Source organism: Microtus ochrogaster, chromosome 1 (genome assembly GCF_000317375.1).
Source record: "Microtus ochrogaster isolate Prairie Vole_2 chromosome 1, MicOch1.0, whole genome shotgun sequence".
NCBI classification, from domain to species: Eukaryota; Metazoa; Chordata; class Mammalia; order Rodentia; family Cricetidae; genus Microtus; species Microtus ochrogaster.
This window is the reverse complement of record NC_022009.1, coordinates 14,097,361-14,112,293: the sequence shown is the minus strand read 5'-3', so window position 1 is coordinate 14,112,293 and position 14,933 is coordinate 14,097,361. Positions and strand designations below refer to the sequence as shown.

Here is a 14,933-nt window from a genome sequence, read left to right as displayed (position 1 = left end):
TAAGAGGAGGGGGAGGGGGTGCTCCCTGAGAAGCAGCCAGAGTGACTTGAGTCACCCAAATGGGAGGATAAGGGGAAGGAAAGTGAGTAGCCGACCAGGCCTGCACTAATGACAGGTGGTGGCTACAGGGTCACTGGGATCAGGTGAACCTCAAAGGAAGAGAGGAGGGGGGAGTCCTAATGGGGACCCTGGGGGAAGGAGAGCAGGGTCAGCCTTCCTCCAGGTCTGTGCCACATGTGGTGATTGTGGGGTCCATGGGATCAGGTGACTTAACTACCTGCCCTCTGACAGAGTCCAATACAACAGTCCGGCTTTTTTTTTTTTTTTAATGAGAAACATCTGAGTTTTACATATCACAAATAGTTCTAACCCCTGGTGGCCAAACAGCTCAACCAGACCCAAAGTGTCTCTTCAAAACATGAAAAGTCTTAAAAAATTAACTTATAAAAACATCCCTATCAAGTCTGGAGCTTGGCATTTCCTGTACATTAGTCCAAAACTCAAGCTAAAAATCTTCTGTTCTTTTTTCCTAAATCAAAGTTTACATTATTCATACAGATTCAGCAGTGTTAAAAATATGCACAAATAACCACATCCAAGCAATATAAAAGAGCTGACCCAGGTACAGAACAGGAGATTTTAGTTTATAACTGGGAGCATAGACTGCTAGCCGACTGGAGGAAAACTGATTCTCAACATTTCAAATGTGTCTGAATCAACCATGATTGGAGTTCCCGAACCATTACTAAGGTAGGGACCTACTAGCTTCTTGGATAGAGTTCATTTATGTGCTGAACATCATTGTCTGTGGGCCGTATAACAGCTGTGCTACCATACAGTGCTTTACAAAGTGCGTGGCTCTTTGGGAAACCCCCCTTTCCAGAGTTCTTGGAACCCATTGCTAGCTTTGAATGCCAGGTCCTGCTGTATACTTGGTTCTAGCCCAGAGGAAGGACATCTTGTCTGAGTTGTCGTGGGCCCCTGGAGTCCATTTGCTCAAGACGAGGGAGGTGTCTGCAGCAGGTACCTGCATCTCGTCAAGGCTAAGAGTCACTCACAGGTTGAGCTGAGCACCTGTGGCCAGTAGGCTAGCGGCGTGGCACTGCAGCCGGCAGAATCCTCTAGGTGGGAGGTGGCCCGTTGGTGTACCGCAGCATGGGGTAGAAGGAACGGGCGAAGTTGTTGGCCTGGGTGCAGCTGTAGTCTTCTTCAGAGGCAGGCAGCAGGCAGGCCAGAAGCAGCAGCAGAAGCAGGAGTAGCTGCAAGGGTAGCGCTGCCCTGATCACCCTTGAGAGGAAGGAGCGCTTTGGCTGTGAGCTGCTAGGGCCATTGAGGTGGGACATCCTGCCAACAGAGAGGGAGAATTCATAGGCCACCCTCACCATTTGTTATCTGGCTACAAGCTTATGAAGGAACTACAGGTCACGGAGGGGTGTGCTTCAGACGGGCTGACAGCTGGGCTGATGGCTAATTAACATTGTCAAATTGACAAGTTCTCGAATCACAGAGGCACAAGGGTGACAGATTATCTAGATTAGTAGGAGCTGGGAAGGACCTGATTTAAGAGAGGACAGCACCGTTCCATGGGCTGGGGCTCTGAACTTAATAAAAAGGAGACAGCAGCAAGCATCCATCCCTAGGTGCTTCATGACTGTGGGCACAATGTGACCAGCTGCCTCGAGCTCCTGCTACTGTGATCCCCCCCCCCACATGACGGACTGTGTACCCTTGAACAGCGAGCAGGGGTAAACTATTTTTCATGCACGTTGATCTGTCAGGGAATTTTCTCCCGACAATTGAAAAGTAACTCAGACAGCAGGGTATGCTTTTGGAAGAGGAGCCTGGTCCTCTGCAGATGAACTTAGAGAGTGGCGCCGAGAAGGCTGGGGAGTCTCTGTGGGGACTGCGATGCCATTACCTGCTGTCTGTCTCCTCTTCTTCGTCGGTAGATCTCTCCGCTCCAAACTGCTGGAACAAAGAGGCCCATGATGCAATGTGTCCTTCCTTGGGTTAGCTAGCACCCGCCCCTTAGGTCACTTTCCCGCCACACTTTTGGGACTGGAGTCACACTGTGTGTGATTCAACTTGATGACATGATTGGGTTTTATTGAGCCATCAAGATTTTCATATTTCAGTTTCCTGGAGACCTTCAACAGGGGTCCTCATCTTCCATAATCTACTGTGACCTCAGAGAAAAGCAACTCTCCAAGAGCCTTAAAAAATCATTTTTAATAATCACTTGTAAGGGCCAGTGAGAGCACTTTCTGTCAAGCCTGCGGATCCAAGTGATGGAAGGAGAGACCTACAGGTTGTTCTGACCCCCATGTGCACACAGTGGCATGGGTATATACAGATCCATAAATGATCGTAAAAAATGTTAGTTTATCTTTTGGTCAGAAGGTGGAAATAGATTGGTGCTGTCACAAAAGGTCCAAGGGGCTCTGGAATCTCAGGTTTCTGTCATCTTAATGACTTGGAGAGCCATTCTGGGTATTTTTTTAAGGAAGGAAGGGCACTCACCTTTGCATAGGAAGCCGGTACAGAGGCAGCTGGAGGCTGTTCCCCAGAGTCCACTTCATCAAAGCTGGCCAGAGAGGGGTCGGGATTCTGAAAGCCACACCCAGTTGTTCAGGTTAGGGCAAAACAAAGCTCTAGGTGGTCTCAAGAGCACTGTGCGTTATAATTTTCCAAGGAGTCATTAGTTCCTATCCCAGCTTAAAGCCTCCTAATTGCGCTCTCCTCCCACGCAAATAGACTTTTTTCAGAAAAAAAGGCCCCAGAGCTGGAGCACAGGAAACCCATAACTCCAACTGGCCGTGAGTCTCCATACATCACTGATAGATCTCCAGCCAGGGGAGATCACAGTCTGGTATTCCTTTGAGTTACATCACATTTTCAAGAGAACCAAAAGTCAGCAGATTAAAGGATGACCAGGAAAGAGAGACCAGGACAGTGAGGAGGGCAGGAAATCATGTCATGAGAGACACTGAAGGCTTGTTTCCAGCACAAAGGTAGAGATGAGGGCGGGACCCATCTTGCATATAACCCTACTTGGTAGACAGGTACAATTGCTATCTGCTTTTTTTCAAATGACAGAACACACACACGGGGCTTATGAAACTTATTTGATAAAGCTGTGTGGTCCAAAAGGGGCTGAAACTACACAGACTACCTGCCCCCTGCACCATAGTGCACATACAACCTGTCTTCCTGCGCCATCTTGACACGGTAAATCAACAACTGGACTCACCAGTCTTTCCTGCAAGGACTTCAGATCTTGAGCCACTTGCTCGCGCAGCTGTTTGAGTTTCTTCTCGATTACATGGACCTTCTCTGCGGCCTCAATGGAGTCTTCTCCGTGCCCCTTAACGAGAAGGCCGGAGGAAATCTCCTGCAAGGAGCTGGCTTGAGGCTGACGGTCTTCCAACTCCTTCTCCAGTTGCTGAAAACAAAATGGTGCAAAAACAGTCGTCAGCAGGGAGCATAGGGTAGCTTTCTCTGCTTCAGGGAGGGATGCGAGGTACCACTCAGCTCCAGGACTTCCTGTGGTTCACGGGTACCAGGCTCAATCCTTGTTTGGCTTAGCACTATTAAGAGAGCAGCTCAGCAGGTTGTACCCCACCCCTGTTTTTAGTTTTGTTTAACTCTAAAGATAATTTATGTTGAGAAATCAGAGGAAAGAAGTGATGGGGTGTGACCTATATACAAGGTCAGAGAAACTGAAGTCAGTCGGGAGCTATGAGGTCAAACCCTCAGCTTAGATAGACAGAGGAGGCATCGGGTGATCACTTGGCTGTTGTCTTGTTATGCTGCTACCTCCATCCAAATTAAAAGATGAAAATGTGTTTCAATCACATTTCAAGTTCTTAGTAGCCACCTGAGGGGCAGACAGGACCTTTCCACCCATGTGGAAAGTACTCTTGGGCACTGTTAATGTAGGAAAAAAAAATCCTTTAAAGCAATGCCCAGCAATTTTAAATATAAAAATAAAACTACATATAAGCTTATGGATTTAAAAACAAGTCCCTGTGTGAATGTGTGAGAACGTACAGGTCTCACCTTGGGCTTATTTGTGGAAAGTACAACTTCCAGAAAATTCCAGGAATTTTGACTATGAATATAGACAACTCAAGCTCCCCCAAAATGAACAGTACAGTCAGGCCTCTGTGCCCCAGGGTCCTGCACCCATAGTCAATCAGCCATGGATCAAAAAACCATTCACAACAAAAGAATTACTACTGTTCTGAACACATAAATGCTCTCCTTAGCTGGGCGGTGGTGGCACACGCCTTTAATCCCAGCACTAGGGAGGCAGAGCCAAGTGGATCTCTGAGTTTGAGGCCAGCCTGGTCTACAAGAGCTAGTTCTAGAACAGCCGAGGCTGTTACAGAGAAACCCTGTCTCAAAAGAGGAAAAAAAATGCTTTCCTTGCTGTTAATTCCCTAAGTGTGGTGTAATAGAGATGTATAGTATTTACACAACAAATTTACATTATACTAAGAAGAGTAAGAAACCAAGAGGATTCAAGGTATATGGGAGGATCTGTGTAGGTGGTAAACAAATAACATATGGAAAACCAATGGACTCAAGTACCCCCAAATCTGGGTGTGTGCAGGTGTCTAACCACTCTGCTGTGGATATCCAGGGATGAATATATTAGTGGGAAAAAAGTGCTTCAGTGGGCTTGAGTTTCAAAAGTATTTTTAAAACACTTGATGCCCCTAATTCCTGAGAGAGGTTCTTCACCTCTCTGCATGAGCCTAAGTCACAGCCACCTATGGCACTGTGGTGCCCAGAACGCTAGGGGAAGCTCGGACCCGTGGAAGTAGACAGTGAAGTGGTCCTGTGGCAGGGACTCACCATCAGCTCTTTCTGACACTCCAGGAGCACCTCGCGGTCTGCCTCTGGGCTGGCGACAACGCGTGCCTTCTGCCTTCGGCTCTCTGCACTCGCTAGCCACAGGAGCAAGTCCTGACTCAGCCGGTGGAAGTCCTTTAGAGACAACATTCTCATCAGAGGGAGCTGGCTCGCCTTTCTCAGCTTGGCCAGCCTTTTACACACCACTGTTTAGTCCTACAGATGAGCCCCAGAGCCAGGCGCTGGATGATTCCCAGGTCTTAGAAGGCAGCCTCGGGAAACGAAGTGCTCTCCTGTTACAGGGCTAGGACTCCGAATCTCTCAAAGGATAGAGAGAGGTAGTTTCCTTAACCCGGTGGCAAACTTGCTTTACCTTTACTGTGGGCTTGAGCAACAGGCCTGGAAATCCTGGGCAAGCACAGGGCCCATTTAATGGCAGGAGGGGCATAGGGGCTTTCTTACTCCCTAACCCAAGCCAGCTCTGGTGATGGTAAAGTTATCTGTGGCTCCTAGCACGTGGGCAGGGCTGCTGCTGGGCCAGGACCTTGGGCTGAGTCAACGTACCTGGCACTGCATGAGGGACTGTCGTAAGTCCTCTCTCCAGCTGTCCATCACCCCCTGGACCGTGTCCCAGGACACGCTCAGCTGGTGGAGCCTATTTTGGAGTTCTGTGGATTCGGGGCTCTCGCTCGGCTGAGATTCCTTGTGGCTCACGTTGACGGAGGCCATTAAGGCCTTGTAGGTAGCAAAGGCTTTTAATATCTCCTGTCACCAAGGGAACAGATCAGGTTAGGACTTCTGGCGGCAGGGGAAAGGGACTCCTTTGCAATACCTGTAAGGGACAGACCTTCTCCAAGCAGTGGCCACCAAGACGAGAGAGAAGGCGGCTGTGAATGGCTGGGGAGTGTCAGCTGAGAGAGCTGCCTTACAAGGCTAATGGACTTGGCTGCCTGGCTGGGTCTGACGGCAGAGGCCTGCCTCCTGGCTGACAGACTAGCCCAGAGGTACAGGAGACTCCACTGACCTCCACAGTCCCTTCTCTGTCTTAGGAACCATTCTCGGTAAGACTAAATGTTTCCCAAATAAAAAAAATATGTAGCTATTTTGCATTTGCCCCTAGGTACCCCAGAAATGTCACCCCTTTAAGAGGAATGGTAACCTGGGAAAAACAGATGTGGAGAGAAACTGGACAACCCCCAAGCCTCCCGTCCTAGGCTTCAGGACCTCAGATTTATTTGCTCAGGGCACCCCCAAAATGCAGAGTTTAAGCTGCCCCGCCACTGCTCCTGAGACTAGGGCTGATGACAGGTAACAAATCCTAACTGTACAACAGGGTAGCTAAGTCAGGCCACAGGACTCCTCAGGCAGTGAGCCAGGAAACCGCCACTGTTAGGCCTGTGTGAACCACCCCATACAGGTCAGAAGGGTGGCTTTATGCTGCCTCACACTGGCTACCAGCACCTCCTCGAGGATCTAAAATCCAGATCTTTGCAGCCCTTAGAATCTGAGCCACATCTCAGCAGGGCGATTATCCAATAGATTCTCTTCCATGTGTAAAGAGAAACCTGCACATCTGTCCTTACTGCACATTAGCTGCATGCTGCCAGCTACACCAGACCCAGGTCTGATCTGTTTGTTCGGCACCAAAGTGTTCGCCTGCTCTGGTTTCCTCTCCCCTCCCCCAGGGCTCCCACTCACTTGCAGTTTCTTCACCCTGAGTGACATTTCCTGGACGTCGGAGGGAGGCTCTGCCAGCCTCAGGGCTTCCAGCTCCGCTTCAGTTTTTTCAAGCCAAGCGGCGATGGCGCCGAGGTCAGAATTCAGCCGCTGCGTGTTCTCTTTTATTCGGAGTTTGCCGTGAAGCTCCTGCGCTTGAATCAGCTCCCATCTGTCGAAGGCACCTGGAATCCAAAGCTGCCCGTTAAAGCGAGCACATGTTCTCAGCTGTGTGTGAGTGGTCAGGGCCGCACAAGTGAGTCCAGGATGCTCCAGGCAGGAGGATGGGAGCCCGGGAATCTCCATGTTCAAGGCCCACCCCCTCCAAAGGCTAGGAAGATGTGGGGACAGAGGGTGAGGAAACCCAACCTCCAGCTCAGCAATTCAGGTGGTGTTGCTGTTTGGGCTCGAATGATGCGGGCATTCTGATCATTCGACCTCACATTTAGTTCAGCAACTACTTTGGTAACTATAGAACTCGTCTCACAAGGCAGTTGAGACGAATGTGTTAATTTCCGCCTTCCCATCTTGTTTTTCCATACATGGGAAGTCATTAAAATATGCATTTCAGAGTTGGTTGGTGGTGGCACACACCTTTAATCCCAGCACTCGGGAGGCAGAAGCTGGTGGACCTTGTAGACCTGCTGGTCTACAAGAGCTAGTTCCAGGACAACTAGAACTGTTACACAGAAACCCTATCTAGGAAGCCAATAAATAAAAACGCAAACAACAGAAACAAAATAATGCATTTCATACCCAGGTGGTGGTGGCACACACCTTTAAATCCAGCACTTGAGAGGCAGGAGGCAAGCAGCTCTCTAAGGCCAGCCTGGTCTACAGAGCAAGTTCCAGGACAGTCAGGGCTATACAGAGAAACCTAGTCTCAAAAAAACAAAACATGCATTTTATCTTTTGGGGATCCTTTTGTCACGCAGTGTATAAAGAACACTGTTCAAAGGGCCAGAGACACAATTTTGCCTACCAAGCCTAACCCCAGCACCACAATGGAAAAAATCCAATTTAAAGTGGGATGCTTAGAGATCCATTCATAAACACAAATGGGCTTATTTTGAAATAACAGAGGCTATTGTGGGGCAAGTTCAGCAGTCTCGGTGAATTATGTCACTGTTTGATCTCTAATTAATGTTCTATCAGATAAATGTCGACGTAAACACCTGACTAGGCCCAGATCCCAAACTCCGTATCTGCTAAGGCATGCCCAGTTTTGGTACCTGGCTGCTGTCCCGTTAAAGTGTCCAGCTGTTCACCTTCCTGCTGGGGACTGCCCTTTGAGCCTCTTGGGCCTTCTTTGCCATCATCAGTGCCTTGACGTAATAGGAACTTTACCTGGAATGAACCAATGTTTTAGGTTTATATATCTATAAAATCGGAAAGGGAGCTAAAGAACACCTGGGTTCATGGGAACAGTAAAGAAAGACATGGGACCCTTCCCACCAAAAGGTAACTGATACGTGACACACGCATCCTTGCGCATGGCAAGATCTGTAAGATCAGAGCCGAGGGCTGAGAGCAGGCCTCGGCGACAGCCCGTGAAGCAGATGGAATGTCAGTGACAGGGTAAAATGGCCAGTTTAGTCCACAGCCTTCCTAAGAGTCTCCACACAGAGGGTCAAAGTGATCACCAATCTTGTGAGACAGCTCCCGCGGGAGCACTTTTACACCCTCAGGGTGTTCCGCAAACTCTCCCTGCTCCTCCACGGCACCCTGTTGAGGTGTTTGGCATTCTCCTGGCTGTGAATGGGAAACACAGGATCCTCCGCTCCCCTGGGTCATTCATTCTCAGTCATCCATTCTTCGGCGCACACAGTGACTCTTCTGCTCCCACAGAGCTGAGTGGCCTATGATGTCAGGCCTTTCCAAAAATAAACGGATCCCTTTGAGAAAAGCTGGGCTTTCTCTGGATCATTGTCTACACGGCCTCTTTGTGTGGAATGGGGAAAGGGAGGCTTCCGACCTCTGGTAACACACGTGGTTTCGCATCAAGTAGAAAAGCCGAGCTGCTGAAACTGGCCAGGTGAGGAACACAGGCCTACGGCCGGGAAGAAGCTGAGGCACAGGGTAGGGAGGGTACCGGGGCTGGGTGGGGTCTCCTTCCCCAGTCTCAGGCTGTAATATGGATGGAGACAGGAAAAGTGGAAGCTGTCTGCTAGGCAGAGGAGGAGCTCTGATTCAGCCAAGGCTATATCAGATTTGACCGGTTAAAGGCAGACCTGTCTCCAATCCGAAGTAACAGTCACCCCTAGATGCAGAGGGCACTTTGGCTAAGCCCCTTGGTCCTCCACCTCCACTGCTGTTGGCTTCCCTGAAAGAGGCCTGTGGCACTACGATGCAATCAACATTTTAACCCAGTTAATCAATCCCTCATCATTAATGCTCTGGACTAACAAGGATCTATGGCCAACTGCTGCGTCACCAAAGCACACCAGGAACTCATGCAACTAAGAGGCGCAGGAGCTTTGGTACAAAAAGCATCCCAATACTGTATTAGTAAGGGCCACACCTCCAAGGGCCTCCTCCCTGTACACACTTCAATCCTACTGTATGAAGCAGGTCTACTGTCAGCTGGGGAAGGCTTACAGAATGCTGTATACCCACTGTCATGACCAGGGAACCAAATCCACACCCTCAGCACACCGCTTCAGATAACGAAGCACCTTTTTTTGTTTTCTGATGTGCAACCAGAAAGCAAATACAGCAAGGATTTGAGAGCCAAGAGGCAGCTTGGGGAGACTCTGTTATTTATATAGATAAATTGCCTCTAAGGGAGCTAGTTCTCTCATCGGGTCACTATCAACACATAGATTTGGGGGCTGGAAACCCTCAAGCTAGTCCATTTTCTGGGTTCTACTGAAGCATGGGGACCTCAGCAAAGAGCTTTGTTCTTTGGGTGGTGCTAGGAGCTGAACTCAGGACAAGCTAGGCAAGTTCTATCACTGACATCCCCTTCCTGAAGTCCCCTCAGAAGAAATCCCACCACTGCAAGCAAGACAGTTCAAAAGCGAGATCGGAAGTACACGCCTGTCTCTGGGCTACATTCCCAAAGGGTCCAGACTTACATAGGCTGGTTTGTAAGGGGTGCTGGCATCTGAGGGGACCGGCGCCACAGTCCTATCATCTTCCACTGGTTTGTAGTGATGCTTGGCATGGGAAGGGCTGTCTGGAACATGCCACGTGTGGCCCTCAGCAATGGATTTGCCTGAAACAAAGCGTCACACCAGTTAGGGTCTACCCTCCAACCAGAGGATTCCTATTTAGTGACATAAACATGGTCACAGGTGACATGGCATCAGGTTATAGTATCGAAATGAGTTCTGCAGCTTTCCTTGCAAAGCATGCATGTTTGCAAAATGTCAGTATGTCTTGGAAGAACATGAAATGAGTCATGCAACTGAGCAACATTGCACCTTCATGAGATGGGACCACAGCGGAGCACAACGGACATATGATTTGCTGCAGGAAATGATGAGTGGCATTCTGGGTGGTGCTGGTGTCTAGTCTGGAGGGGACCCTGGGCAGGAAGGCCAGGGCTGGGGGCCAAGAGGCTAGAAGGCTTCTGAGGAGGGAGGGTAAGGGTGACCGTGACGATGGGGCAAGGACCAAACAGCCGCTGACAGCTCTCTACCACCACTAGAGATGGGACAGGGTTGGACCAGAGCTGCAAATCAAGGCGAGGGTTCTTCTGCCATGGCAAAGGCAGAGGCCCTTTCTAACCCCAGCCACACATCTCAGGAAATCACCAGAAGCAAGGAAGTAGTTTGCAACCAAGCCACCACGAAGAAAGCTTGGCCTATGCTGAGGGGCTCCAGTTAGGTGGAGGAAAAAAAAAATAACAAAAGGAACCATGACAAAAATTCCTTCTGCCGGACTAGAAGTGGGCGGGGGAGGGAGGTGGAGACCACTCTGGAATGGCGTGGGATCTTGTAAGGAGCACGCAGGTATGGTGAGTACAGCAGCGTAAATACACCATGACACGAGGACCAAGGCGCATGGTGTCCACAGAAGGCACAGGTCAGACATGACGCGGGAGCGAGGTTTAGGATGCAGTGTGTGCCATGGGATGCGGCCATGTTGAGACACATGCACGGGCAGGGGCCTACCAGAAGATGCTTTCAAAGATTTTGTGGTCATTTTAAGATATGCCTCAGGATTTTCAGGGATTTCTACATCTGAAAAAGAACAATGTCATTGTCCTCCCCGGAGGTGCCAGCAGGGTAAAGCCTAGGCAGTAAGTCAACATAGCAGATTCATTGCCAGCTTTTCTAGCAAAAGGATTTTCGAAACCAGAAAGACTGGTTTTCCCCAGTCAACTCCTGTTCATGGCAGTGGTGTGTTAGGGGCACACATGGCAAAAAGGGCCACACTCGTTCTACTAACTCATAATAATTAACACCATAAAAAAAAAATCAATCGATGAGTCTCCCATTGGCTAGAAAAACATCAGAAGATGAATTTCATTCTGCCTATAACAGGAGTGAGCTCATTCTCAGGTGACGCAAAAGGTGGGCAGGGCAGAAGCCAGAAAGCCACAAGCCTGCACCAGCCACTGTCTGGACTCTGGATCACCAAGAAATCACCAAGCTGCTAGGGTGCTAGAGATAGTCAAACGGGTCAAGTTCACAGGCCTCGGGTAACTGCCTTTACCTGACAGTGCGCTGTAGAACGGACCCTCGTCGTCGTCTTCATGAGAAGAAGATCCCCCCACATCACCTGTGTGATCCCACTCCAGTGGGATTGAGTCCACACTGACGGGGGTCTCACAACCGGACCGCTCATGCCCCAGAGCCGGGGGCACAAGGTGGCACAGTGACTGGGAAGACGGTGGCTCCTCCATCTCTCTCCTCTTACGCCAAGAGTCAGCCTGGATCTCTCTTGGGTCTTCTATGTCCGTCTCATTCTCGGAGGCTTCCTTTTCATCTTCTAGGCTCTAAACGAGAGGGCCCCGGTTTTAGGATGAAGTGGTTTAAAGGCTGCTGCCACTGTAAAGAGCTTTGGGAGTCGGCCTGTCTAGCAATTCTGAGAACAACTGGCATTAACATTTCTTAAGTACTTAAAAAGGAGCCGAGTGAGGGTGGACTGGGGAGAGGGCTCAGAGAAAAAGCCGTTGCCACACATGTCTGAGGACCTATGGAATCCTTTGAACCCAAGTGAAAAACAGGACATAGTATTCTGAGTGACTCAAATCCCAGTGCTCCTACTGGGGACAGAGTTCCTGGATACTCATTTGCCTGTTTGACCTATACGGCTTAGTCTGTGTACACAGCAGCAAGCTAGTTGGAATATTATGGAATATTCCTTTATACTGGGTATGATGTGTCACTGTGATTGGTTTAATAAAGAGCTGGATGGCCAATAGTGAGGCAGGAAGAGGTTAGGCAGGACTTCTGGGGACAGAGAGGTCTCAGGAGGAGAAGAGAGGCGGAGTTGCCAGCTGGATGTGAAATAACCAGGATGGATATAATGGAGATGAGGGAACAAAGTATGGGAGGGCATAGATTAAAAAATGTGGGTTAGTTTAAGTTATAAGAGCTAGTTAGAAATAAGCCTAAGCTAAGGCCAAGCTTTCATAATTAATTATAAATCTCCATGTCAGTTTTTTTGTGAGCTGAGGCCCCAAAAGATAAGTCCGTCTACTCTGGAAGGTGCGGTCCAACAAATGCAATTGTCCTCTGACCTCTAACGTGCTTCATGGTACATTTATACAACCCCTCACACACAGATGTGCAAGCACACACACGCATGCCATTTATTAAAAGGTCTCAGGTCTTATGGATGGTTATTCAACTTCGAACAATCCACAGTGGAGCCTGGACTCTGAATTTTTAGAGAAACCTAGCCCTTTTTCCTTAGAAGAAAATAAAATAAATTAATAATAATAATAAAGTTGAACATCTAACCTAAGTAAGTTTATCTAGAAAGAAGCAATGGCTAAAGTGTCAAATGGCTGATAGAATCACATGTTCTAGTTTGTTCTGTGTGTGTGCAGTGCATGTATATGCATGTACATCTATGTGTATGTGTGCATATGAAGGTCGATATTAGGTGTTGTAATAGTTAACCTTGATGGTCATCTTGATGAGATTTAGAACTACCATGGAAACACAAGTCTGGGCATGCCTTTGAGGGGTTTTAGAGATTAGGGCAAGTGAGGTGGGGAAACCCACCCTAAACATGGGTCAGCACCATTCTATGGGCTGGGGTCCCTGATTGAATAAAAAGGAAAAAGTGAGCCGAGTACCAGCTGTCTGCTTTCTGACTGGGTGCAACGTGACCAGCTGCCTCACGTTCCTGCTACGTGACTTCCCTGCCATGATGCACGGTACCCTTTGCGAACTGAAAGGAACCTTTCTTCCGGAAGTTGTTTCCATCAGGTATTTTGTGACTGCCACAAGCTAAGTTAACTGACACAGGTGCCTTCCTCCATCGCACTCCATCCCATCAACTGAACCTGGAGCTGGCCGACTCAACTAGACTAGCTGGCCAGGAAGTGTCAGGCTCCTCCCCATCTCTGTCTTCCAGCACAGGGTGACAGGTGCCTACTGCTGTGCCCAGCCTTTTATGTGAGTGCTAGGGATCCAACCTCAGGTCCTCATGCTTAATACAGCAAGCACTTTGCCAGCTGCTACCTCTCCAGCCTCCCTCCATCCTATCTTTTATTTTCCAATTTCATAATACAGTGTCTCTATTCAGCTTACATTATAGTGCGCTACAGAGAAAACTCTAGGCAAATACCTTTAAAAATGGGGACTTCTTGGAGACTTTCTGAGGCTGCACTGATAGGAAAACAGCTACACTTGAAGTCTGCCAGTTGGAGCACACACAAAAGAAACCATCTAGCCAGACATGGTGGCCAATAAGATGGAAACGCTGAATGAGAGCCTTAGCTCCATGCAAACTTCACCAACCGTCTCCGGTTGAGGGAAACAGCAGGTCACATTGGAAAGCTGGCACATCTGATCCTTTAACAGTGAGAACAGAGAATCGAAGCTTTGAGATGTGAGAGGAAAAGGCAAAATAAATTCTCAAGTGTGTAATCCAAACTAGGCAGATTTCATCTAGGGGATGCCGACATTGGCCAGAAAAGCCCTGCACTGAGGATGATGAGGGCAGGGGAAAGGAGCACAAATCCCAGGCACCATCCTGCCCACTGCTAAGTAACTGTTGCTCTAAATCAGTAAGAGTGAAAAAAAAATAAAAGACTCCCCCATGCCATTTTTGTTCCTATTATTGTTGTACTTGGCACCATTTTTAAAAATTAGTTTCTCAATCATTATCTTGAAAAAGAACATTCTAGAGTACTATCGTTAAAAACAGCTTGGAAAAGCAGGGGCTGGAGAGATGACTCAGTGGTTAAGAGCACTGCCTACTCTTCCAAAGGTCCTGAGTTCAATTCCCAGCAACCACATGGTGGCTCACAACCATCTATGATGAGATCTGGTGCCCTCTTCTGGCCTGCAGGGACATATGCAGGCAGAACACTGTACCTAATAAATAAATAAATCTTAAAAAAAAGAAAAAAGAAAACAGCTCTGGAAAACATGGCCACTGTTGTGTCTCACAAGACAGGTCTAAGGCAATCCACCTTCAGAGGTATAATGTCACACTGCCTACAACCTGTAACACTAGAGCATACACTTTAGAAGCACTACTGAGACTCGATCCACTTTTCCAGCAGAGGGCCCAGAGGCTGGTATGCCATGGCTCTGTAGCAATGCCCTTAGGGTTTCCTCTTCATTAGCCACACAGTTCAAAACCCAATACTTCAAACTGTCGTACACTAGAGAAAAAAAAAAAAGAGAAATACAGAGGGAAAAAATCCCCCTAGGGGCTGGAGAGATGGCTCAGCGGTTAACAGTACTTACTGCTCTTGTAGAGGACCTGAGTTAATTCCTAACAGCCATGCCAGGCAGCTCACACTGCCTGTAATTCCAGCACCAAGGGATCTGACATCTTATTCTGGCCTCCAAAGTGTTCTCTAATAGTCTCCTATGGAGACTGAAACATTACATCCTGAAGGAAAGCTCTTTAAACAGGAAGGTACACAAACTCAAAATAGCTGATCAGGAAGTCCCTGAAGCTGATCAGAGTCAGTAGGCCTGCCAGAGTAAGCAGTAAGAGCTGAGAGGCTCCCTCAGAAGGAAGCTGAGCTGCCAAAAAGACCCAAAGAAGCCAAGCTGCAAGGAAGATTCTTGAGATCAGAGCCGCTGCTTGGAAGCAGGAACCAGCTGAGCTGCCTGGAAGAAGTTTAGATCAACTGAGGCACTTGGAAAGGCCACTCTGCAACTTGCTGAGTTGCCTGCAGGCTGTGTGGTATGCTCCAAGTTCCCAGCTTTTGTGGGCTG

The 14,933-nt window shown here is 48.6% G+C and overlaps 1 protein-coding gene across 3 annotated transcripts in view; it reads right to left on the bottom strand.

Annotated features, from left to right (window-relative positions):
• Positions 1-328: 328 nt before the first annotated feature.
• Positions 329-14,933, bottom strand: part of Syne2 (spectrin repeat containing nuclear envelope protein 2) — a 294,128-nt gene continuing 279,523 nt past the window's right edge. For 2 of the 3 annotated variants that reach the window (XM_026779484.1, XM_013345863.2), the window contains 11 exons: positions 11,236-11,518; positions 10,692-10,760; positions 9,651-9,790; positions 7,806-7,920; positions 6,556-6,758; positions 5,422-5,622; positions 4,861-4,992; positions 3,251-3,442; positions 2,521-2,607; positions 1,919-1,968; positions 329-1,344 (listed from right to left, as the gene is read on the bottom strand). In XM_026779484.1, the coding sequence (XP_026635285.1) occupies positions 1,122-1,344; positions 1,919-1,968; positions 2,521-2,607; positions 3,251-3,442; positions 4,861-4,992; positions 5,422-5,622; positions 6,556-6,758; positions 7,806-7,920; positions 9,651-9,790; positions 10,692-10,760; positions 11,236-11,518 (1,695 nt within the window). In that variant the 3' untranslated portion in view covers positions 329-1,121. The remainder of the gene's footprint in view (positions 1,345-1,918; positions 1,969-2,520; positions 2,608-3,250; positions 3,443-4,860; positions 4,993-5,421; positions 5,623-6,555; positions 6,759-7,805; positions 7,921-9,650; positions 9,791-10,691; positions 10,761-11,235; positions 11,519-14,933) is intronic. The other variant, XM_026779485.1, reaches the window with a different exon arrangement.